At 48.2% G+C, this 25,017-nt stretch overlaps 2 protein-coding genes across 6 annotated transcripts in view; both read left to right on the top strand.

The window, feature by feature from the left end:
• Positions 1–8,087, top strand: part of GLE1 (GLE1 RNA export mediator) — a 28,433-nt gene extending 20,346 nt beyond the window's left edge. The window contains exons 10-16 of the mRNA XM_039229637.1: positions 401–543; positions 642–832; positions 2,270–2,399; positions 4,215–4,319; positions 5,487–5,569; positions 6,674–6,737; positions 6,876–8,087. Of these exons, the coding sequence (XP_039085568.1) occupies positions 401–543; positions 642–832; positions 2,270–2,399; positions 4,215–4,319; positions 5,487–5,569; positions 6,674–6,737; positions 6,876–6,944 (785 nt within the window). The 3' untranslated portion in view covers positions 6,945–8,087. The remainder of the gene's footprint in view (positions 1–400; positions 544–641; positions 833–2,269; positions 2,400–4,214; positions 4,320–5,486; positions 5,570–6,673; positions 6,738–6,875) is intronic.
• Positions 8,088–16,081: 7,994 nt separating this feature from the next.
• Positions 16,082–25,017, top strand: part of SPTAN1 (spectrin alpha, non-erythrocytic 1) — a 63,005-nt gene continuing 54,069 nt past the window's right edge. For all 5 annotated transcript variants that reach the window (XM_039229476.1, XM_039229475.1, XM_039229473.1 and 2 more), the window contains exon 1: positions 16,082–16,184. The gene's annotated coding sequence lies outside the window, so the exon portion shown is untranslated. The remainder of the gene's footprint in view (positions 16,185–25,017) is intronic.

The raw sequence follows: 25,017 nt of genomic DNA, 5'->3' as shown, positions 1-25,017 counted from the left end.
GTCAGGTGCTTAACTGACTGAGCCCCTCAGGCGCCCCTGGGAAGATCCTTTAGAACGGTTTTCCTAAAGGTGCAGATGACGACTTGAGGGACGCCAGCGATAGCCCACAGGGCCTGTAGCCACTCAACAGCTCTTTCCATCCTGTTTGTCTCTGCTATGTTGATTTCAGAATTTGTTCGTCTCCAACTAAGGAATTCCTTTGAAATAGTACCAGGTCTTCTGTACTCCCGCATCCCAGACAACATTCATCTGCTTGTCAGCTCTTTTTCTGCAATAGTATTTTGACTTTAGACTCTGACCTTGTGTGAGGCCACACGGCTGGGTTTTTGTGGAGCCTTGCTTATTGCAATGATGAGAAGCAGAGTGCATCTTCTAACTGACCAAATCTCCTCTTACCCAGGCTCCAAGTTGAAGGAGATCTTTGACAAGATCCACAGCCTGCTCTCCGGAAAACCCGTTCAGTCTGGCGGGCGCTCCGTGTCCGTCACACTCAACCCACAGGGCCTGGATTTTGTCCAGTATAAGCTGGCAGAGAAGTTTGTGGTGAGAAGCCTTGTGACCAGAGGTAGGGGGAGAGGCTGGTGTGCCGCCTTTAGGTGCCTCTCCAGAGTAACCCAGTGGTCCTGTCTCTGCTCCCACAGAAACAAGGAGAGGAGGAGGTGGCCTCTCACCACGAAGCGGCGTTCCCCATTGCAGTTGTGGCATCCGGGATCTGGGAGCTCCACCCCAGAGTGGGTGACCTCATTCTTGCTCATCTCCACAGGAAGTGCCCCTACTCTGTTCCCTTCTACCCAGCTTTCAAGGAGGGAATGGCTTTGGAAGACTACCAGAGGTGAGGTGGTTTTTCACCCTCCCTATAGGCTGAATAAAGTACAGAGAGAACAGGGGTTCACTCTCCCTCCCTCCCTTCACAGCTCCTCATACATACCTCAAACATTCTGTCAGGGAATCCAGTGTCTCATGTAGACCGGCTGCTTTGGGAATTTGTGGATTCAGCTGCAGTAATCAGTATAGTTTAGGGAAAAGAATATTGGATCTAGAATTGAGGGGTGGTGGGGGGATTGTCTTAGAATTTTGCCCTGCTTAGTCATTTAATAGATTTGCAAAATGGGTTTATCATGTCACCTCTTTGATCATCACATTCCTTATTTGCAAATGAGGGTAGTGACATCCGTTAATCCTGTGAGTTTGGGGCTCCTGGCCGGCTCTTTCAGTAGAGCACGCAAGTCTTGATCTCGGGGTTGTGAGCTCGAGCCCCACGTTGGTGCAGAGATTGCTTAAAAATAAAACATTAAAAAAAATTCTGAGTTTACTTTGCAAGGCTTATGGGATGCACAGATGTGATCGTGGATGTGTGTGCTTTGTAAACAAAGTATTCTATAGAGGTAATGATGTCTAATTATGTAGGAAGGATAATGCTAAAAATGGGCACCTGGCTGGTTCAGTGGGTAGAGCACACAACTCTTGATCTCGGGGTTGTGATTTCCATCCCCACACTGGGCCTAGAGCTTACTTAAAAAAAATAGTAATAAGGGGCACCTAGGTGGCTCAGTTGGTTAAGTGTCCAACTTTTTTTTTTTTGAGAGAGAGAGTGTGAGCAGGGAAAGGGCAGAGAGAGAGAGAAACAGAATCCGAAGCAGGCTTCAGTCTCTGAGCTGTCAGCACAGAGCCCGATGTGGGGCTTGAACCCATGAGTTGTGAGATCGTGACCTGAGCCGAAGTCGAATGCTTAACTCACTGAGCCACCCAGGCGCCCCAAGTGTCTGACTCAATTTTGGCTCAGGTCAGAGCGCCTGGGTCACTCAGTCGGTTAAGCGTCCTACTACAGCTCAGGTCATGATCTCACGGTTTGTGAGTTCAAGCCCCGCATCAGGTTCTGTGCTGACAACTCAGAGCCTGGAGCCTGCTTCAGATTCTATCTCTTTCTCTCTCTGTCCCTCCCCCACTTGTGGTCTGTCTCTCTCTCTCTCTCAAAAAAAATAAACATTAAAAGTAAATTTTTAAAAAAATTTTCGGCTCAGGTCATGATCTTATAGTTTGTGGGGTTGATTCCCATGTCAGGCTTTGCTCTGACAGCATGTAGGCTGGTTGGGATTCTCTCTCCCCCTCTCTCTGTGCCTACCCCCTTAAAATAAATAAATACTTAAAATAGCAATAATAATAATAGTGCTCAATGTAGTAGTACTAGATTGTTCCTTTTAGCCATAAAAAATAAGTGATTTGTCACCCTCACTTGGCCTTGTACCCTGAATTTTCTCTTCCCACGCAGGATGCTCGGCTACCAAGTGAAGGACTCCAAAGTGGAGCAGCAGGACAACTTTCTGAAGCGCATGTCTGGGATGATCCGCCTCTACGCCGCCATCATCCAGCTCCGGTGGCCGCATGGAGGCCGGCAGCAGGTAGTAGAAAAGAGACTTGCTCTCAGGAGAGAGGTCAGATTGTGTTCGTGTGTTCTGTCCACGGGGACTATTGCCCTTCTTGCCGAGCAGGCAGTCTAGCTACAGGGTGATGTATTGCCGCCCCTCCGTAGGTATGTTCTGGAGAAGTGGATGTTGATTATTAGGAAACTTTTGGACTTTTAGAACCTTTTGTTCAATGATTGGCTCGGCTGCGGCTTTAAAGAACTGAGTTTATAAGAGGGTCTGTGAGAGGAGAGTCTGTTGTAAACCAGTCATTAAATGTAAACCAGTTAGGAGATTCTGTTAGAGTGAGCCTAAATGACACAGTGTTGGGGCACAGGTGTGGCTCGGTTGGTTGAATGTCTGACTCTTGATTTCAGCTCAGGTTATGATCCCAGTGTTGTAAAATCAAGCCCCATGTTTAGCTTCACACTCAGTGCGGAGCCTGCTTAAGATTCTCTCTCTCCCCCTCTGCCCCTCTCTCCCACCTGTGCTGTCTCTCAAAATAAAAATGACACAGTGTCATTTTACTATTTATTTATTTCTAAGTAATCTCTAGACCCAACATAGGGCTTGAACTCACAACCCAGAGATCAGGAGTCACTCACTCTGAGGTGTCTGGGTGGTTCAGTCAGTTAAACCTTCAACTTCAGCTCAGGTCGTGGTTTCATGGTTCATCAGTTTGACCCTGCATCGGGCTCTGTGCTGATAGCTTGGAGCCTGCTTCAGATTATGTGTCTCCCTCTCTCTCTGCCCCCACCTTCTCCCCCCACTCAGGCTCCGTTTCTCTCTCAAAAATTAATAAACGTTTTTGGTTTGTTGTTTTTTTTTTTTTTTTTTAGTTTTTATTTATTTTAAGTAATCTTTAAAAAAAAATTTTATTTTAGCGTTTTTTATTTATTTCTGAGAGAGATAGAGAGACAGAGCCTGAGCAGGGGAGGGTCAGAGAGAGAGGAAGACACAGAATCTGAAGCAGGCGTCAGGCTCTGAGCTTGCTGTCAGCACAGAGCCCAATGCGGGGCTCGAACCCACGAACCGTGAGATCATGGCCTGAGCGGAAGTCGGACGCTTAACCGACTGAGCCACCCAGGTGCCCCTATTTTAAGTAATCTTTACATCCAGCGTGGGGCTCAGACTCAACAACCCTGAAATCAAGAGTCACATGCTCTACCAACTGAGCCAGCTAGGCCCCCCCAAAATAAATAAACATTAAAAAAAAAAAATCACTCGCTCTACCAACTGAGCCAGCCAGACACCCCATTACTGTCATTTTAGACCTGGTTGGTGCCTCACATCACAGATGAGCAGATGGAGTCCCAGCGAGCTATAGTGACACAGAGTCGGTGACAAAGCCATGGCTGGGGTACAGGGCTTTGACTTACCAGCCTGGTCCTTTTCTCAAAGGTTACAGATTAGAGATGGAGAAGTTAATGTACTTAGAGACCTAAAGAGAAGGGAACGCATGTTGATTGAATCCAAGTTTTTATCATGTGCCTGCTATGTCCCACGTTCTGTGCTAAAGGTCCCAAGAATAATAAAATGCTTGTACGGTTAACTGTTGGCCAGTGGAATTCCTGAAACCAGAGGTGCCAGATGTAGAGTAAAGGGGTCCCCTAGAGAATGTGTGGGTTCCAGTGTGTTGGGACATTTGAAAATAGAATTTGTTCGGCTTGTGCTATGTCTGCCCTGCGGCATGTGCTGGACTGAGATGATGTGGGAGTTTGCGTCACTTAGAAATGGCTGGATGATAACCTTGGGAGCTCAGGTCTCCGGATACAATGAGAGTAAATCATGACCAAGTGTCTTCCCTTCCAGGTTCACCCTCACGGCTTAAATCATGGCTGGCGCTGGTTGGCACAAATCTTAAATATGGAGCCCCTGTCAGATGTGACAGCCACCCTCCTCTTTGACTTCTTGGAGGCAAGTAATGCAGTTGTCACACAAGAGGGGGACAGTGGTTGAAGCAGCCTTGCGCCACTGCGTGGCGTGAATCGGGAAGCCATGTAGAAACAGGCTATTGGTGACCAGCACTGGGATCCAGTCTTACACATTTTTCCCGAGTGCTAAAGACAAACCTGGCTTTTGGGTTTTCTTCCCACTGTGCTTGCCTTCTCTGTGTGGTTGTGTTCCTGCTGTAAAGGAAAAACTGTACATCCCAGCACCAGCAAAAAGGGATGCTTGCTTTAGGGATAGAGAAGTGACTCTCAAAACCAAGGGTAGGATGTACAGTTGACTCTCGTGTGGGCCCGGAACTAGGAACCAGAATGTTCCCAGGTACCAGGAGTCCCTCTGGGGCCACATGGTCTTCTAGTGCTCTTCCTGTAGGCTGCCTCGTTCTTGTTCCTTAGGCCCGTTTTCTCTACATCTCTGTGCAGTGGAGAAGATGGCCATCCTGGGCTGTAGTTCTCTGCCTCAGTGCTGTCACAGTATAGTGGCACTGGCGTCCCACCTTTGCGATCCCTCATTCCCAGGAGAGCAAACATGATCAGCCAGCTTGGGCCATGTATCTCCCTCATCCACAAGGTTCTGTGCAGTCCAGTCGGCCTAGGAGGGACCACCGCTGTAGAGTGAGGGTAAGGGTTTCTGTGGACAGGGACGTTTCTTACAGCACATAGGGCTTAGGGCACATACCATAACGGATGTGGGCCATCGGGCCTGTAGTGCCAAATGCCTCCAGTCTCCCTGGAGCTTCGGAAGTCACAGGACATGAGCAGAGACACGAATAAATTCGAGCACGTGGTGGTGCCCTGCATACTAAGGTTGGGAGGAATGCCAAACCTTTGGAAAGGTTCCCACTCAATAGAATTGAAGAAGAAGAATTAAGTTAGACTTACGTTGTCTGATTTACAAAAAAACCTGGTTTCTTGGCAGTCTGATTTCATGGAGGTAGTGTCTCATATGGAGAAATGCTTCAGAAGAAGGTTGGGTCTTTCTTTTTGTTCCCTTGCTCAGCTAGCTAAGTGGCATCGTGACTGAAATTCTTGGTAGGAGGGAAAGGCAAAGGGCTGCTGTGCTTTATGGGGTCTTTGGGTGTCTTGCCTGTGAATTTGTGTTCTCTGCTCTGACGGTGCCTGTCTGTCCCTGGAGGTGTGTGGGAATGCCCTCATGAAGCAGTACCAGGTACAGTTCTGGAAGATGATCCTTCTCATCAAAGAGGACTACTTCCCCAGGTATGTGACCCGTTGAACAGACACCATGGATTCAGTGAGTAAAACACATGGCGTCAGATGCCCTTGAATACCGTGACATGCTGGGTTTGACTCAGTTAAAAGTAGTTGTGTTGAGGGGCGTCTGGGTGGCTCAGTCGGTTGAGCGTCCGACTTCGGCTCAGGTCATAATCTCACGGTTCGTGGGTTCGAGCCCCACGTCGGGCTCTGTGCTGACAGCTCAGAGCCTGGAGCCTGTTTCGGACTCTGTGTCTCCCTCTCTCTCTGACCCTCTCCTGCTCATTCTCTCTCTCTCTCTCTCTCTCTCTCTCTCTCAGAAATAAATAAAACATTTTAAAAAATTTAAAAAAAAAAGTAGTTGTGTTGGGGCACCCAGGTGGCTCAGTCAGTTGAGCATCAGACTTCGGCTCAAGTCATGATCTCACAGCTCAGCTCATGATCTCACAGCTCAGCTCATGAGTTTATGAGTCCCTCATCGGGTTTTGTGCTGACAGCTCAGAGACTGGGGCCTGCTTTGGATTCTGTGTCTCCCTCTCTGCCCTTTCCCTTCTCGCACTCTGTCATTCAAATAAGTGCTTTTGAACTCTAGTGAGAGTCTTATAGACATTATTGGCTAAATGAAAAAATGAATTAGGAAGATCCTGGATTCAGACACCTGACGTGTCTATAACCCTGTCTGCCAACTCCCCCCAGCTAAGCCGGATGGTGATTACATGCAGTCGTAAATTAAACCCAAAGAGTCAAGCTCCCTTAATAAATCAGGTGGAGAAACTGATCTGTCAGCCAGTTTGCTTGACTCTGTCATGGAGTCCGCCCCTGGGTGCCCCTCTTCCTCTCAACACTGGCATTTCGGGTGGGGAGAGGCCTTGGCAGCGCCCATCCTGCCTGCTCACAGAGTGTCCCCTCCTTTATCCCCTCTTGCAAAGAAGGCCAAGACCATTTGGAAGAATGACCGCATCCTTGGTCCAAAAGACCTCTGCGCAAGTCACTCGATCTCCCCCTTCTCCCCCTTCTCCCCCTTCCCGTAGGTCGGCAGTGCCCCTAACTCCTCTCTAAAAGAGACGGGGGAATCACAGCTCTGACTTGCATATTGTCCTCTTTCTGCAGGATCGAAGCCATCACAAGCTCAGGACAGATGGGTTCCTTCATACGCCTCAAGCAGTTCTTAGAGGTAAGATGTCCTTAGACATGTCTCGAGCTGTCGTTGACCTTGGAGGCATCTGTGTCTGACAGAGGTGCTTCCAGCTGGTAAATGTTGGGAGGTGCGTTACCAGAAAATCATTGTTTTCTCCCATCTTTCCCTGGCCAGAAATGTTTGCAGCGCAAGGAGATTCCTGTCCCCAAGGGCTTTCTGACCTCCTCCTTCTGGCGCTCCTGAAGGCCCCCAAGTGGCCACCATCTCCGTTCTGTTGCAGAGAGACTGTAATAAAGCACCTGAAAGCAGCTGTATTTGGGAGAAGTCATGTCAGATTTAGAAATCTACCAGCCTGTGCTTTTATATATTTATATCCGTGACTAGGAAAGGGGACTGTTCAGGGGTCCCAGAATCTAGTATATGTGCTGCCAAGGTGAGCACCAGGGGTCCCAGAATCTAGAAGGTCTCTTATAGGCTGGATGGTCCTTAAGGGATCCGCACGGCAGAGTAAGTGGAATCAGCTTTTCTCATGTCTACAGATGTGATGAGAAGAGGTGTTTCGTTCTTGGTCTCATTCTTCATTTCCTTTGTCTCTTTCAGTACCTTAACCGTTTCCCTCTGAGCTGAAGTGAGCCCCTCACTCCCACTCCCCTGCCCTGCCGCCCCGGCCCAGAGTATGGGTTAATAGTTGAGGCCCAAATCCTTACATGCAAGTCTGGGCTATGGTGGTTTTGCTTTTTCAGCTTATGGACTAATTATAAATTCAGAGGAAATGCCAGATGCAGATGGGATTAAGCCCCCAATTGTATCAGAAATAGCTTAGCATCCGGGATTAGGACTGTTAATATATGTGATATTGAACAGGGAGTACTGTTTGCCCTTTTAATTTGGTGTTTGTCCCTGAAGGACTAGGAATGCATGAACCAGAGTAGGTGCGGTGGGGCGGAGGGGGGGGGGGGTGTTTGTTTGTTTCTGAATTTGAATTAAGTTGGGCTGAGATGGGCTCGCAACATTATACAAGAGCTGAGCCTCTACAGGCAGTGATTCAGAGGTTAAATGAAGGTGTTCGGGAGGAATTGAGAACTGCTTTATAATTGTTTACATGCCCTGAATGAAGAATGATGACAGATTTGCCTGACTAAAGCCACAACAGAAACTCAGAGCCCAGCTGTTCAGATAAGAATTGAGGTTTGCTTTACGAAGGACTCACCATCTTGCAGTGCAGAGGCAGGGATCTACCCCTCTGTACCACATGCTGTGTGCGGGGATGTGTTTTGGCGGGTGGGGGTATTCCCCGGTACTCCTGAGTGGCCTGAAGCAACACATTCTATGAATTGTTGACTATGGTGCCAAAGAGTAAGTAATAAAGCTTGATTTTAAAACACCCATTGCTGGTGTCTGGTTGGTTGATGTGACCCATTTCCTCTTCTTTGAGCTGTGTACGTTGTGGCTGTGTGTATGGTCATACACAGGCCTACCTATAGAATGGCACACGTTTCTCCCTCTTTCGTCTTCTTGACCTTCACCGTGGGAACATTTTTGGGTCTCCTGTCATTCCTTTTCTGGAATTATGTACCAATAACTGACGTCGTTTTATCTAGCAGAAATGGAAAAGTATTGAAGTCTTTTCGTGTGGATACAACAGAATGAATTCTGGGGAAGGTGTCAGGGGACTTGGTGCAATTCCCTTTTAGGTTTTGTGGCCTTGGGTGGGTCATTCATCTCCTCTGAACCTCAGGTTCTCCCCCCACCCCCCACCCTTCGAAAACACAATGTGTGGTTTAGTCATGAGATGGGCAGCTCTCAGGGCTCTGTAGCTTCCCAGCCAGTGCGTCAGGGCGTGGATCTTAGCCCCACCCCCAAGGCCCCCAAGGACATTGCTGTTCTCACGTCCCCTCTTACCTGCGCTTTACAGATGGCCTTATCTTCTGTGTATCACGACAGGAGACAGGTCAGGGAGCACTGACCTAGTGTTGTGTGGCCAGGGCCTGGTCCTATAGTCAGGATCAACATAGGGAGGCTTTGTGCACTTTTTAAAAAGGCATCCCTTCCTTTAAGATGCTACTGCCATCTGCTGGAATAGAACCGTGAATCCGTGGTAGCCCAGGGTGCAGGGGTTCCAGAGAGTCTGCAGCTCACATTCTGCATGGCTTTAAGTGGAGCCTAAGGGAACCCCGTGATCCTCTCTGCCACAGCATTTTTGCTGTGGGTGATATATGTTGCAGTCCTAGGTACGATCTTATATGGGAAAGTTTCTCCAAAAGCAAAAAGTGAAAAATCACTGGACAAAATGAGGGCTGTCCCACTTCGAAAAAAAAATTTGTTTTAGTATTTTATTTATTTCTGAGACAGAGACAGCATGAGCAGGGGAGGGTCAGAGAGAGAGGGAGACACAGAATCCAAAACAGGCTCCAGGCTTTGAGCTAGCTGCCAGCACAGAGCCCAAAATGGGGCTTGAACCCACGAACCATGAGATCATGACCTGAGCTGAACTCGACCGCCTAACCAACTGAACTGAACCACCCAGGTGCCCTAAAAAAAATTTTTTTTAATGTTTGTTTATTTTTGAGAGAAAGTGCCAGTCGGGGAGGGGCAGAGAGAGCGAGGGAGACCAAGAATCCATCCGAAGCAGGCTCCAGGCTCCCAGCTGTCAGCACAGAGCTGGACACGGGGCCCAAACCCATGAACTATGAGATCCTGACCTGAGCTGAAGGGACATTTAACCAACTGAGCCACCCAGATGCCCCTGTTCCACTTTGAATCTACCAGTCCACAGAAAACACCTCTCCTAATATTTGAATGCTCTCTCTCCAGACATGTTTAACAGTCTTGCACATGTCACTCGATGCTTGGAATTCCTGATCGGTTCTCGATGGTAAACCAAGAAAGGAGAGCATTGGGGAAGCCAGGTTTTTGATACTCACTGATAGTGTTGCCTTCAGAGATACTGATTGCCAGCTGATAGATGCAACCCCTGGTGGCCAGTAGCATCAGATTCCTTTGAGTGGAATACTAAGGCCTGCATCCAGTTTTTAAATTCAAGTACTCACTTGCCTGCTCGCTTACTTTGAAGCCTGACCTCATTTCTCAGGCTGACTGCCCATGTTTTTGTTGTATCATTGTCCTATATCTTTTTAAAACAAATTTGACGATGAGTTGAAATTCCAACAGGAGAGAACCCCTGCATATCCCTTGAATAAAAGAATGGAATTGTTCTGGAGAGTTCCTTCCCCTACTCCAGGCTCTGAGCTGTCAACACAGAGCCCGACACAGGGCTTGAACTCGTGAATTGGCCAGATCATGACCTGAGCCAAGTCAGACGCTTAACCGACTGAGCTACCCAGGCACCCCTAAACTCCGTTTTTTGTTTTTTTATTTTAAAAATATTTTTTTAATGTTTTATTTATTTCTGAGAGAGAGAGAGAGAGAGGCAGCGTGAGCAGAGGAGGGTCGGAGAGAGAGAGAGATAAAGAATCTGAAGCAGGCTCCAGGCTTTGAGCTGTCAGCACAGAGCCTGATGCGGGGCTCGAACCCATGAACTGTGAGATCATGACCTGAGCCAAAGTCGGACACTTAACCGACTGAGCCACCCAGGCACCCCTAGACTCCATTTAAAAAAAAAAAATTACATTTATACAGAAGATGTATTGAAGAAACATTTTTCTTTTAGCTTCTTCAGGATGCTTGCACTAAATACAGTACATGACTGAGTTGGAACGTGTAACAAAAAAAAAATCTTTGTGTGTTTGTCTTATAAAGGACATTGGGACAATTGGCCAAACTTAAATAAGGTCTTACATTTTGAAATGTTTATTTTTTAAGAGAGAGAGAGAGAGAGAAAGAAGGATCAGGGGAGGGGCAGAGGATCCAAAGCAGTGTCCGTGCTGACAGCAGACAGCCCGATGCTGGGCTCAAACTCATGAACCGTGAGATCATGACCTGAGCTGAAGTTGGACACTTAACTAACTGAGCCACCCAGGTGCCCAAAACTTGAATAAGGTCTATGAGTTAGGTAAAAATGTTATGTCAAGATCAATTTCCTGATTTTGATCACTGTGCTGTGGTCATGAAAATGAATATCCTTGGGGCACCTGGGTGGCTTAGTCTGTGTCCGGCTTCAGCTCAGGTTGTGATCTCCGGGTTCGTTAGTTCAAGCCCCACATGACTCTCTGCTGTCAGTGCAGAGCCCGCTTTGGATCCTCCCCCCTCCTCTCTCTGCCCCTCCCCCACTCTGTCTCTCTGTCTCTCAAAAATAAACATTTTAAAAACATAAATATCCTGGGGCGCCTGGGTGGCTCAGTCAGTTAAGCATCCGACTTCAACTCAGGTCATGATCTCACGGTTCGTGAGTTTGAGCCCCATGTCAGGCTCTGTGCCGACAGCTAGCTCGGAGCCTGGAGCCAGCTTCAGATTCTGTATCTCCCTCTCTCTCTGACCCTCCCCTGCTCACGCTCTCTTCTCTCTCTCTCTCTCTCAGAAATAAATAAAAAAAATTAAAAGTTTTCTAAAAAAAAAAAACCATGGGGTGCCTGGGTGGCTCAGTCGGTTAAGCGTCCGACTTCAGCCCAGGTCATGATCTCACAGTTCGTGCGTTCGAGCCCCGCGTCGGGCTCTGTGCTGACAGCTAGCTCAGAGCCTGGAGCCTGCTTCAGATCCTGTGTCTCCCTCTCTCTCTGACCCTCCCCTGCTCATGCTGTCTCTCTCTCAGAAATAAATAAAACCTTTAAAAAAAAAACACATAAATATCCCTGTTCTTAAGAAATACTCAAGAAGTATTTGGGAGTAAGTAAATATGTCTGCAACTTATTCTCAAATGATTCAGAGAGACAATATGTATCTACCAAGTAGGTAAGTATATCCATACATAGAATAATAAAGCAAATGTTTTCAAATGTTAACAAATGGAGGAATCTATGTGAAAGGTATATGGGATTTCTTTTTATTCATGTAACTTTTCTGTAAACTTGGAATTATTTCAAAAGTAAAAGATAATCAGGGCTCCTGGGTGGCTCAGTCAGTTAAGGATCCAACTCTTGATTTCAGCTCAGGTCATGATCTCATGGTCCTGAGTTCTAGCCCTGAGTCAATCTGTGCATCCAGGAGCCAGCTTGGGATTCTTGCTCCCTTTCACTCTGCCCCTCCCCGACTCATGCTCAATAGCACATGCACTCTCTCTCTCTCAAAATAAATAAAATTTAAATTTTTTGAAAAGATAAAAGATGATCCTTTCCCCTACTCCCCTCCAAACTCCAAACAAACAAAAATCTTGGGTACAGTTTTGATGAAGTGACAAAGTCAAGCTCTAGAACAAACAATCCTGAGAACAAGGCTGTGGTGGTGAAGATTACCTCGAAGCCATCAGCTTATGAACAGGATGGAAAGTTGAACAGATTTTGCAAAATGGTTCCTACTTAAAGTGAAATAGGTGACTTGGTAAAATTTTTTAATTTATATTTAAGAAAGAGAGAGAGAGAGCTTGAGTGAGGGAGGGGCAGGGAGATGGAGACAGAATCTGAAGCAGGCTCCAGGCTCCAAACGGCCAGCACAGCTGGCTTGAACCCACAAGTAGCAGGATCATGACCTGAGCTGAAGTCAGACGCTCAACCAGTTGAGCCATCTAGGTGCCCCTCTTTTTTTGTTTAGGTTTATTTTAAGTAGTCTCTGCACCCAGTGTGGTGCTTGAACTCAAAACCCTGAGAGCAAGAGTCGCACACTCTGAGCCAGCCAGGAATCCCTGCTTTGTTTATTAATTATGGTAAAATATACAGTGCTCAAAAATTACCATTTCAGCCATTTCTTTTTTTTATTTAAAAATTTTTAATGTTTTTATTTCTGAGAGAGAGAGAGAGAGGGAGACACAGAATCTGAGGCAGGCTCCAGGCTCTGAGCTGTCAGCACAGAGCCCGACACGGGGCTTGAACCCACGGAATGTGAGATCATGACCTGAGCTGAAGTTGGACGCTTAACCCACTGAGCCACCCAGGTGCCCCAGCACATTGTTGTATGACTGTCACAGTGGTTCACGTCCAGAACTTTTTCTTCTTGCAAAACTGAAACCCTGTACCCATTAAACACTCATTCCCCCATCCTCTCCCCCCTGCCCCTGGGAACCCCTGCTCCACTTTCTGTCTCTATAAATTTGACTATTCTAGGGGCCTCAACTAAGTGGAATGGTGCAGAATTCATCCTTTTGTGTCTGGTTTATTTCACTTAGCATAATGTCCTCAGGGTTCATCCACTCACTGTGTTCGTTGCCAGCTCTGACGCGGCAAAATGTCACCTGGGAAGTACAGACCTGTTGCCACTGTAATTCTCAGAATTCCTTTATGGGGAGGAAAAATAGTGGAAGTGCTTGGCGCTTGCTGACTGCCTTGCAGGTGGAGGGGGAGGGAAGCTGGGAGGGAGAGATGGAGACCGGGAGAGGGCGATTCTCCAGGGAGACTGGGCGAGTAATTTTCCATGGCTGGAACAAGGAAAAACATCATCACATTTTGTGTATTTCCAATCAGTTGACCTCTTGAACTTGAAAAGGTATTTGGACTACCTGGATGTCTAAGCGTAGGGTGCATATCAAACTTTCAGAAAACTGGAGGAATAGAAAAAGGAGCTCCGGAATCCAGTCCCCACCCTCTGCTGATCAGGAGGTCACTGAGAACATGGAGCTGATTGCCATACTGTCCGGTGTTTTTGCTTTGTTTTTGTTTTCCCTGAATGAGTTTCTCTCCAAAAACAAAGAGGGCCATTATCTGCTGTGTCATCTCCCTCTCCCTACACCTAATAGAGTGTTTAGGCATCCGGTGAAATTGGTGGGAGGTGAGGTAGGCAGACAACAGAACACATGAAGAATGGCTTTTGCAGTGTCTCATTTCCAGTGCCAAGTGCAGATCGGGGTGGGTAAGTGAGTGGGATGCGTAGAGGGCCAGAGATCATGGGTTTTGGCCATGTCTCAGATCAGACAAAGGATCAACGAGTAAGATTTTAGTTTCTGTGCCAATACCAAAGCTCTCAAATCTGTTTTGCAACTGGTAAAAGCAGCAAAACCCCCATTTCACCAGGAGGCTGGAGTGATTTAAAAGAAAAAGCCTCCCTTTTTATAGCCCCTGCCCACGGCCTTGAGATCCATTCCTTGCTGGAGCGGGTCTTAGACATTTTGGAGAGCTATGATTGTGTAAGCCATTTTGTACCCAGAGCTGAATATGTGATTAAACATTTTGCTGCTACCCCTGGAGAAGAGGCTGTCGACGCCATCAACTGTTCCAGAAACGCACACCCCGGGGAGGAGTTACCCAGTCCTGTTTTCTCTATATAGAAGATTGCAGGAAATGCCTCTTAGCTCCTATGTTTTTCCTCCAGATTCTGCAAAGTTGCTCCTGGGGTGTGGCCACTCCTTTTCTTTTCTCTCTACTCCGATGGGATGAGAGAACAGGAGAATTTTTCCTATCATCGCCACAGCCAGGGTGGCTTAGAAACCAGACTCTGGATCCCAGGCACAGGGGAAGAAAGACCAAACTGCAGAGGACCAGGAAGCGGAGGGCTGGGCCTGGGCCCGGGCCCAAGTTCTGGTGCAATGCCCAGTGCTTTTGTATTTCCTTGAAGAGGAGGGCTGCTTGGTAACCAGGAGGCTGAGGCCTTGAACTGGAGGGCTCCTGGTCTGCCTGACTGCACAGGAATGATCTGGGTGTTACTCCCAAAGGCTGCAGGAGTGGGGGTGGGGAAAGGGCTTGCCATAGAGGGCTTTGGGCTACACTACAGACAGAGTTGAGCCAGGCCCTTGAACAGCTAAGGCTGTAAGGAGCAGAAATGCCAGAAATCCTCTTGGTTTTCTTTTTATAGCAGCTCGGCATCCACCATCGCAGTGCCCCCCTTTCCTAGGAAAAAGGCAACAGAGCATACTGTTTAAGAGAAGGTTCTGGGGTGCCTGGGTGGCTCAGTCAGTTAAGCGTCTGACTTCGGCTCAGATCATGATCTCACAGTTCATGAGTTCGACACCCCCTTCCCATTGGGCTCTGTGCAGACAGGTCACAGCCTGGAGCCTGCTTCAGATTGTGTCTCCTTCTCTCTCTGTCCCCCCCCCCCCCAGTGCTCTGTCTCTCTATATCTCAGAAATGAACAAACATTAAAAAATTTAAAAAAGAGAAGGTTCTGACTGTGTGGATCCAAATCCTAGCTTTTCTTCTTCTTAGATGCCTAACCTAGGGCAAGAGACCTTCCCTTCTGTGCCAGAGTGCTCACTCATGAAATGGAGACATGATACCTACCTCATAAAGTTATTGCACAGATTAAAGAAAAAAAAAGTAACATGAAATGCTTAGCATAGCTCCTGGTATATAAGGAAAGTTCAACTAATTGTGGCCGGAAGAACTTTAATGTCTTACTTACAAAATAGGACGAACCAGGCACCTGGTTGGCCCAGTTGGTTAAGTGTCAGACTTCAGCACAGGTCATGATCTCCTGGTTTGTGGGCTCCTGCCCCGCATCAGGGTCTGTGCTGACAGCTCAGAGCCTGGAGCCTGCTTCAAATTCTGTGTGTGTGTGTGTGTGTGTGTGTGTCTCTGCCCTTCCCCCACTTGCACTCTGTCTCCTTTTTTTCTCAAAATAAACATTAAAAATGTTTTTAAAAATGATGTCTCCAAATTCCAAATGACACGCTTCATCTGCAAATTAGTCTTTATTTTTTAGGATTCGATTTGGCCTTTTCTTACCACCTCCTCAAACCTGGAGCCTCAAATTATCCTCGGTTTCTAGACCCCAGCCCCAGAATAGGCTGACTTGGGTCTCAGCCTCAGTCTTCTAGGGAAAGAGGCAAGAGAAAGGAAGTCCTGTGGCTGACCTCGCCCTTTGGGACTGGGCGTTTTTCGGACCCGGGCGCGCAGCATCCCTGGCCAGCCTGCAGCGAGCGCTTCTGCCCCGCCCTTCGCTGCAGTCCTGGAAGGGCTCCCATGGGCGGAGGGGCGGGGTGGGGCGCCGAAGATTCTCTGCAGGGCGGGGAGGGGCAGGATTGGAGGATCCGAGGTGCGGGGAGGGCGGGGCGGATGCAGCATCTCGGCCCGCCGGGGCGGAGGCAGTGACTCCACTGCACCACTGGCCCCCACCCCTGGCGCGCGCCCTCCCTTCCCATCCTCCGGCCGCGGTCCCCCGACTCGGCTCTTCCCCCGCAGCGGCGCTTCGGCTCTTTCCGGGAGCGCTCGGCCCTTTCCGCCGCGCGATCGGGAAGCGAGCCGGCGGGAGCTCCGCCCCCATAGCTCGGATGGCGCTCGCCCCCGCCCCTCGCGCCGCGCCCCGGCGCTTCCCCCGCGCTCCCGCCCGCCCGTCGCCGGAACGCGCGTGGCCGCCTATAAAAGAAGCGAGGCGCGCGCGTCGCCGCCACTACCCGCTGCGGAGCGAACGGCGAGGCGGGAGGCCGCGGAGGCGCGTCGGTCCCTCAGCAACCCCCCCAACCCCCCCCAGCCCGGAGCACCTACTGCCCTCACCCCCCTGGAGCCGGTGAGAGGGGGAGCAGGGGAGCTCGGGGAGGGAGCGGGGCCTGAGGGCCGCAGACCCCTGGGTGGGGAGCCGGGCAGCCCCTGGGGTGGTGGGGCGGGGCCAGCTCGCGGACAGGTGAGCCCGGCCGGCCTCGCAGCTCCCTCCGGCGGGCGGGGACCGGTCTGGCCGGCCACGACCCGCCTGTGGCGCGTGGGCTGCGGAGGAGCCGCCCGGCCGAGCCTGGGCGCCGGCCGCTGGAATGTCATTGACTGGGCTGAGGGGGGGCGAGGCCACCGGGTTCGTCCCGCTCCCCCACCCCCAAGCCTGGTGGCGGCTCCGCCCTGCCCCATCCGGCTGCGGCAGGTGGGGCGGGGGCTCCTGGCAGGATGGTCCCCATCCCCCTCCCTGCAGAGCGCTTCCCCCAGCGCCCCCAGTTCCTTTCGTGGGTGGGGAGCGACTTCAGCTCCTTTTCCTGAGTCCCCACGGCAGTGCCGACCCAACCCTTGACGGAAGAGCCAAGAGCATAGAGGAAAGGGCTGTTTGACCTCAATTTCATCCTGTATGGCCATTCTTGGCCTTCTCTCTAGACGCAGAAAGGTCTGAGACTGCCCATCTCCTGTTCCTTCAATAAACATTTCTCCCCCACCCAGTTGTGATTTGCTTGTAAAAGGTAGATTCGGCGCTTTCTTTGTGTGAGACTCAAATCCAATAACTTAATAGCTTTCGAGTTCTTTCTCCCTGCCCCACCCGACGCCAGGTCTTTGGATTTGAGGACCTTATATTATTTGTCAAAATTCCGCAGCCACGCCAGTATTGAATGATAGAGCAGCCTTTTGTTTGAAAGCTAGCCCTGCGAATTGGATAAGATGCTTCCTAAAGAAAATTGCCTTTCAGAGCTCTTTGATGTATTGGGATAAAATATTTTAAATAAGGTGCTTGTTCAGGTTAAGGGTTGCATATGTTTTAAATTAAAAACCTCAAGAGCCCAGAAAGCTGGATCGAGATGATTTAATTGCCACAACACCTTGTCAGACCTCTTTTATATAATAGATTCTAAAATACGTAGGCTCTTTGTTCTGCCTTCATCTTGGTATTTTAGAAAAACTTAACCATCATGGCTGGTAGGGAAGAGTAGAAAAGAGACTATCTGAAGTATTTTAATAACGTGTTGAGAAATTGCGGAGTCATAGCAATTGGACCTAAGTAAAACAGACTGGATCAAAGATGGAAGCGGGAGGGGGGGTGACTTGCAGCCAGAAACAGAAAATCTTAGGAAGAGCAGTGGGAAAACTCAGGTGCGTGAAGCTATGGAGTCAGGGTTCCAACTCCTTAAACTAGTCATTTTCCCTTTTGTTGCCGCTAAGGTCTTAGGTTTTCAAAGGTCAAATTGAAGTCAAAGTTTAAAAATGTGCCGTTGGGAAAAAAAAATGTGCTGCAGTAAGGGCCTCTGCAGGAAATTAACAATAAGCCTTTTTTAGTAACTGGGCCAATAATTACTCAAAGGGACCCTCAAAGTGTGTTAGCTGTTACCTAGGGACCTCCATGGAAGGATGAGCCTCGGAAGGAGGATTTGCCCTGTACTGGACAGGTGTGAGGCAGTTCTTAGAGTAATCCACCAGCCGAGTAACATTCTCGAATATGCTTTTGGTCTTGGCAGCGTGTTTCGTAGTGATCTAACAATTGGAGAAATCTGATCTGTCCCAGGCTCTACTATGAGCTTGTCAAATAATCTGATGAACAGGGTTAGGTCGGGGGAGCTGGTTTTTAAGTCTGTCTTTTGGTTCCCTGGGTTAGAATTTGCTCTGCTCTGCCTCACCTGCCTTCATCTCAAAGGGAGGGGCCAACCAACAGACCCTGGGCGGTGGGTGTCAGGAGCGGTCCACAGTCCTGGCATTGCTGAACCTGCACGAAGGATAGTAGGCACAAAGCCGGCCTGGTAATCCATCCTCCGTGGGCTATGCAAGGACTCTGCTAACTATGCGGTCCGGGCTGCTGCAGCTGTGGTCAGAGTAGGTCGAAGAATGCAAGGGCCCTGATGGCAAGTGCTGACTCTGGGAATGCAGAGGAGGAGCTCAGAGCCCTTGATCGCCGGGGGCTGAGGAGGCAGGCTGGCAGAGCTGTGCTGGTTACCTCCCTCCTACCTTTTTTGCATATCCCTCTCCTATGGGTCTTGAACAGGAAGTAAGTGTCTTGGGAATATACCAGTAAACTAGGGCCAAGTCAGATCTCTGTAGGTGGAGTTCTTTCTCGTCTCTGAGGTCCTGCAATCATGCTATTTTATTACTGAAATGGGATTTAGGAATCCGCCAGTCCTGGGAGTGTCAATTTATTGGACTGTGGGATCTGGGGAGGCCTAGCTACTGTGTCAGAAAGCATAGTCAGTATTATTACTTTATTTGGAAAGTGGGGAAACTGAGACCCAGAAGGGGTGTGGCTTGGCCAAGGCAGCACATCCTGATAAACAGGGACCGCTGAGACCCCATTTTAGATCCCCGGTGGGATTCGGAAGCTCTCCAGAACGAGAAAGGCGCTGGGAAAACAGTGGGAATTTGGGGTGTACTTGTCTTCGTATATTCCTAATGGTCTGTTTTCTCCATTTTTGAAATTACTTTGTTCGGTTTGCCCTTAGAAGCTTGTTATCTTGCTCTTCCCCCTCCCTCTTCAGACTCCACATTCCTCCATCATGTTGTCATCGTTTCGTAAGCGCAGAGTCCAGGTACTTGACCAGCATGCAGCAAACGTGTTGCTTTTTCGGTTTTGCCTGGCTTGCAGTGGAGACACATTTGTGTCGAAAGAAAGTGAATGATCCAAAGAGAGGGGAAAAAAACCCTGCCTGCATGACCTTTCTGTTAAGCGAATTGGTTAGGGCTTGGGTTTTTTTCCTTCTTTTTTTTTTTCTTTTTTCTTTTCAGAAGTCTTAGCCAGTTGATTCTGAAATTTCCAAAGCCTTCTGTTTTTGACCTTCCTCTCTTTCAGGCATGAACATATTAATTTCTTCTCACCCGAGTGGTGTTTGCATGTAGCGTTTGCTGATTTTTTTTTTTCTTATTGGTGGTTACTTGGTTCTTAAGAACCAAGGGACTAAACAGATTGTCTTAGATATTTGGGGTAAAAAATAATCTGAAAACGTGTAGTGAAAGTAGTATCTTTAAATTGGACAAGTATCGTAAACTTGGGTTTGTTTCCTGTTCCCATTGACTTATTTTTTTTCTGTCGCAGGCCTTGTAATGAAATGGAACTTGCATTTTCTTGGCCGAAAAAAAAACAAAACCAAGCCATCTAAAAAGCTCACTATATGTGTCTTATTTGTGTATAGTCTTTGAGTGTTTGCTAAATTGGACCTTTTTCAAAAAGAAAAATGCTTTAAACTCCTGTCTTGATAACCCCAAAGGAGAAATCAAAACTTGGCAAATTTCTAGTGATTATGGGTGATAAATCCAAGGCAAGCCCTTTTATAAATCAGACCGGTGAATTGCTGAAACGAGGTTTATAAAAATGGGCCATGTTGCAACCTTTCCCTGTTTCCAATGTCTGTAATAATATTTTGCATTTAAATACCTCTCATCTGAATTTTACAGGTTAAGAGGTAAGTAACAGCGAGATAGTATTGGGGAAGGATTCAGAAGTAAGTTTTCTTAACGTCGCTCTGCATTTCTGGATTTTGATGCAGTGCCGTGTGAATCTTTTGCCTTCTGAAAGCTAAGTCCCTGCTCACCTCTGCAGAAACGTGCTAATGAGTTGAAATGAATTAATCAGTCTGAAGGGTGACATGCCGGTCCGCAATCCTGACTTGAATGTGGCTTAAGCAGAAATATTTGTTGTTTTTATTCATGGTTAAAACTCTTAATTTGTGTATCATTTCTCTCTCTGCTTACTATCAGACCTGCCTAAAATCTGCAGCTCAGCTGGTTTTGAGTTCATTTGCTGGATCTGAAAATCACTGGATACAAAACGTTAATGGGTGCTAGACAGGTCTCCGGGTCTCCGGTGGGCTGCTCTCCGGAGAAGTCCTTCCACACCTGTGGCTGTGACTCTCCTGCTTTGCCCACGTTAACATTTGGTAACAGGGTGGCTTTCCAAGCCGTGGAAGACACCTGCAGACACCTGCATTGTCGGTTCTGCACCTTTGAGCTCTGACTAAGCAACAAAAGTCATTCTGATGAATGGTTTTTCTGACCTTCCGCTTTGGGCGGTGTTTATGAATTTTCCCACAGAGCCAAATGACCTGTTCATCCCCCAAGTGCCTTTCCTTGCAAAACAGTGTATCTGGTGAAATTGGAGTTTATCGTGGAGTTTTCCAAATGCCTCCTACATCCAGCTCGTTGGGTGGCAGTCCCGGGGCTTCGTCTTAAATGGTGACTCATCTTCACGATGAGTTTATTCTCTTGTGGGGGATCCACAGAGAAATCATCAGTTCTTCCCCTCTCCCAAGAGCCGTGTGACGGCGACCCTAAACTATTTGCTGCAGGTGCAAGGTTCGCAGAGCCGGAAGCCCTTGCCCTTTGGCCTGAGAACATTTCTGTCTGCAGTGATTCTCCCCTCCTGCCTTCCGCATCCTCCAGAGGCAGATCCCCTCGTACAGTGGGGCGTACAGCTTCTGTAGATGAGGTCAAGGCATTTACAAATTCCCTCAATACCAAGAACTGCCTCAGACAGCTGTCTCTTGGCATTTGCAAGAAGACAGGGTTGTTAATTAGTGTCTCTTTTGTGGGAATCCATTTTCAGTTGATGATACATGTAAATTTGTGTCAGATAGGAGGCGTCACTCTCAGGCGTGTTCTATCTTTGGATTAAACTAGAACTTTCTACCCAAGATTCATATCTTTAGACACCCCCCCCGCCCCCTTTTTTTCTTCCCAGAGATCTGGCAGTATTGTAAGAATGCTGACAAGTTCTTTTTATTTATTACAATAGAGGACATAGTTGTAATTCCTGTTTTGTCCCCTGAGATCAATTCAGGTCTCTTGCTGAATGATGCAGCTAACATTCTGACTGCTGCATTGCAGCATTTAAAAATAGCCCGCATCTTCAGGCTTCTCAGAATATTTACAAAAATACGACCTTTTTCTTTGGTTATCTTCAGTGGGAAGCTGTCCTTGAGCATACAGAGAGTACATTTAGCACTTCATTTCCCCTCCTTGATGCTCCATGGACAGAGACCTGATTGGCAAAATCAGAGTTAATAGGCTGCTTTGAGATAAACAGTCCAGTGCAGTCTTAGGGAGTTGGTTCTTTTGTGGGTTTTTAGGCAGTGAATGGAATAGATAGATAGGTTAGTGTGGTTACAGATTGTTTTTCTAAGGGCACATTTCCCAAAGTCTTCCTTTCCAGCTCTCAAAAGGCGTTAATCCCATTATGGCCGAGAACGGCCTGGAACGTTCTCTGTGGAGTCTGCCTTATCAGTCAGCGGCATATTTCAGGGCAGGGCTGGGGTTCCTGCAGCACTGCCTCAGTCCTGGAGGGAATGTTGTGCGCACGGCCAGGGCCCCAAGGAATTCGATTAACCGTCTCACATAGTTTTGGGCAAGAGGTTGTCATATCTACCAGTGGCAGTAGTTCTTGGTAATGGGAACGTTTTCCCCGTGTTCAGTATAATCAATGGAGATGACCCTTTTAGGAGCAAAGAAACTGGACCTTCTGTAGATAAACGAGAGACCACTCCCTCTCGGGCTAAGGGGTGGGGAACTCTCATTAACTCATGGTCTCAGGCTCCCGTAACGATGCAAATGAGGATCCTGACCGCTGCCCACAGCATTGGGAGAGCCTTGATGACCTTCAGATGCCCAGCTCCCCAGGGACAGCCAGTGGTGGCTTGGCAGAGCTCCCACCTACTGACGTCAGCTGATCTGCAGGAAAGAAAAGTCCATTATTGCCTGACCAAAGCACTTGGTATAGAATTGACTTGTTCTACTTCACTGGGGTGACAAAGAGGGCCATTTAGGTTGGTTAATTTCAGCAGGGCCTCCCTGGACTGTCTCCTGGATTGGTAGGGTCAAATCAGCGAGCCAGACCAAGCAGGGCAACCTGCCTAGGTGGAACCCTTGCAGCGTTGGGTTGGGGATTCTTTTCTTCATCATAAAGGGCTCCTCCCCAGTGTGACTTCTTAGAAATTTCCACAGCAGCTAAAGGATTTTAGAAATGCCGTGAATGCTGTGTGTGAAGGGGCAGGATGCACATGCCATAGGCAGTAATCCGAAGACTTAGGCATCTTGCAGGAACTCATGTACCATGGTGGTTTTATAGTAACTGCACCTTCCTTGGCAGATTTCTTTGCAAGAAAATTCTGTGAGCGAGCAAATTAGACACAAATTCCTGCTGTTTATCCATCTTAAACTGTCCCGAGGAGTAAAAACAAAGGAAATCTATAACTTCTTAATCCTAATTGTTTGCTGAGTTAAGAAGATTAAGTCTCACATAAACAACACCAATTTTTTTTAAAGTTTTTAAAATAGAGAATTGAGGTTTTTATTTATTTTTTAACTGTTTATTTTTGAGAAAAAGAAAGAGGGTGTGAGTGGGGAAGGGGCAGAGAGCAAGGAAGACAGAACATCCCAGGTGGGCTCTACCCTGACACCAGGGAGCCTGATTCGGGACTTGAACCCACGCACCATGAATTCATGACCTGAGTCGAAGTCAGTCGCTCAACTGACTGAGCCACCCAGGCGCGCCCCGAGTTTTTATTTAAGTAATCTCTACAGCCAATGTGGGTCTCAAACTCAAGACCCCGAGATCAGGAGCCCCATGCTCTCTCAACTGAGCCAGGCACCCAGTTTTTATTTTTCGAATAATTTATTCTCCGCTCCCTTTCTTCCCTCCAAAGTGGTGATAGAAAAGATAAGAGAGAGTGAAAGGAATTAATAACCAAACAGCCATGAATAAAGATTATGCCGGCTCTAGCCATGCGCCGAGTGTCTGGTGCTGCATAGGAGTCTGGGAACCGGAGGACCCATCCCAGCCGGAATGGGCTTTGTGACTTGATTATTAGATGACCTGTATCTCCTGCCTACTTGATAATGAAGTGACCTTGGGGCGCCTGGGTGGCTCAGTTGGTTAAGCATCCGACTTTAGCTCAGGTCATGATCTCATGGTGCGTGGGTTCAAGTCCCGAATCAAACTCAGGTTCAAGCCCCACATTGAGCTCTTTGCTGACAGCTCAGAGCCTGGAGCCTGCTGTGGATTCTGTGTCTCCCTCTCTCTCTGACGCTCCCCTGCTCACGCTGCCCCCCCCTCTCTCTCTCAGAAATAAATAAAACATTTAAAAAAAAAATTTTTTTTTTTTTAAATAATGAAGTGACCGCAGTTTCCCTGTTTCTAAGTTCAGAATGTTATTGGCTCTAATGTGTGCCCAGTTTTGTGGTCAAAGTGAGAGGAAGATAAGGTCTTTTTTTTTTCTTCCTCAGTATGTGTATTTGAGGGAGAGAGTGCAGGTGCACGTGGGGCGTGGGGGGGGATTCCAAGCAGGCTGCGCTGACAGGGCAGAGCCTGACACGGAGCTCCATCTCGAGAACTGTGAGAGCGTGACCTGAGCCTAGAGCAAGAGCCACCCAGGTGCCCCGATAAGGTCTTTTTTATGTAGTCCCTTAGGAACTCTAAATTTCCTACAGAACTTACAAAAATGGCAGGGGGAAAGCCATATGAGGCGGAATGTGAGGGTGCTCTGGGAGGAGCATGGAGGCAGTGAGGACTTCTGATTGAGGACTTCAGAGAAGACAGGGTCATTGCTTTAGACTTGGGAGAGCTTTGTATGGTATTAAATGGCAGAGCTGGGAGTGGGAGAGGACGTTCCTGCCAAAGGCGACCTTCTGAGCTGTCACTTGGGGTTGGTCAGGCAGTTTGATAGGAGATGAGGCTGGAGCCGGCAGTGCAGGTAAGTGAGTTTTAGTAAAGGTAGCTGAGGACGGTAGTGAATCTTGTCAAGATCCCTGCCAGAAATACGCCTTCTCCCCAGAGACTGAGATTCTTTTTTTTTTAATATTTTATTTAGTTTTGGGGAGAGCACAGTTGGGGGGAGGGGTAAAGAGAGTGGGACAGAGATCTGAAGCAAGCTCTGCGCTCACAGCAGAGAGCCTGACATGGGGCTTGAACTCATGAACCGTGAGCTCATGACATGAGCCAAAGTTGGACGCTAACCCACAGACCCACCCAGAAGCCCCTAAAGAGGCTGAGATTCTTAAGGCAGCAGTGTGAACCTGAACTGCCTTGCCATAATGAAGTATTGTCACAAACTCCACTAAGAGCAGCTGTGTAATTTTTTACTGCTACCCTCAGGTTTTGGTTTTAAGGATTGAAAATACTTTTCTCAGACACAGTTATCTCGATAATAGAATTGCCGCCTTTTTTTTTAAAATACTATTTATTTCAAGAGAGAGTGCGGGAGAGGGGCAGAGAGAGAGGGAGAGAATCCCAAGTGGGCTCCACGTTGTCCTTGCAGAGCCTGATGCGGGGTTCGATCTCACGAACCGTGAAATCATCACCTAAGCTGAAATCAAGAGTCGGACACTCAACCAACTGAGCCACCCAGGTGCTCCCCCAGCCATTTTTTAATGTTTATTTTGAGGGCGAGAGAGTGCGGGGGAGGGGCAGTGAGGGAGAGAGAACAGAACCGCCTTCTCGAGCTCTGTTTCAGCAAGGGCTCACCCTGCCAGAGTGAAGACACCAGCTCCTTCCTCACAGTGGCCTGCCATGTGCCATGTGCTCAGTCCAGGATTAGAAACGCCCGTTTGTTCAGTAGGTTGACACCTACTTGTGGGCCTTCATTCTTCCTTCGCAGTTGTCACAGTCCTGCTTTTATCTGGGTGGAATTCCTGCTTGACAATATGGAAAATGTCACTCGGGTGGGTCACTGAATACGGAT

The sequence above is a fragment of the Hyaena hyaena genome, unplaced genomic scaffold (genome assembly GCF_003009895.1).
Source record: "Hyaena hyaena isolate Hyena2069 unplaced genomic scaffold, ASM300989v1 scaffold_38, whole genome shotgun sequence".
Lineage (NCBI taxonomy): Eukaryota > Metazoa > Chordata > Mammalia > Carnivora > Hyaenidae > Hyaena > Hyaena hyaena.
Note: the sequence above shows the minus strand (reverse complement) of the source record. Positions and strands in the feature narration are given on the sequence as shown.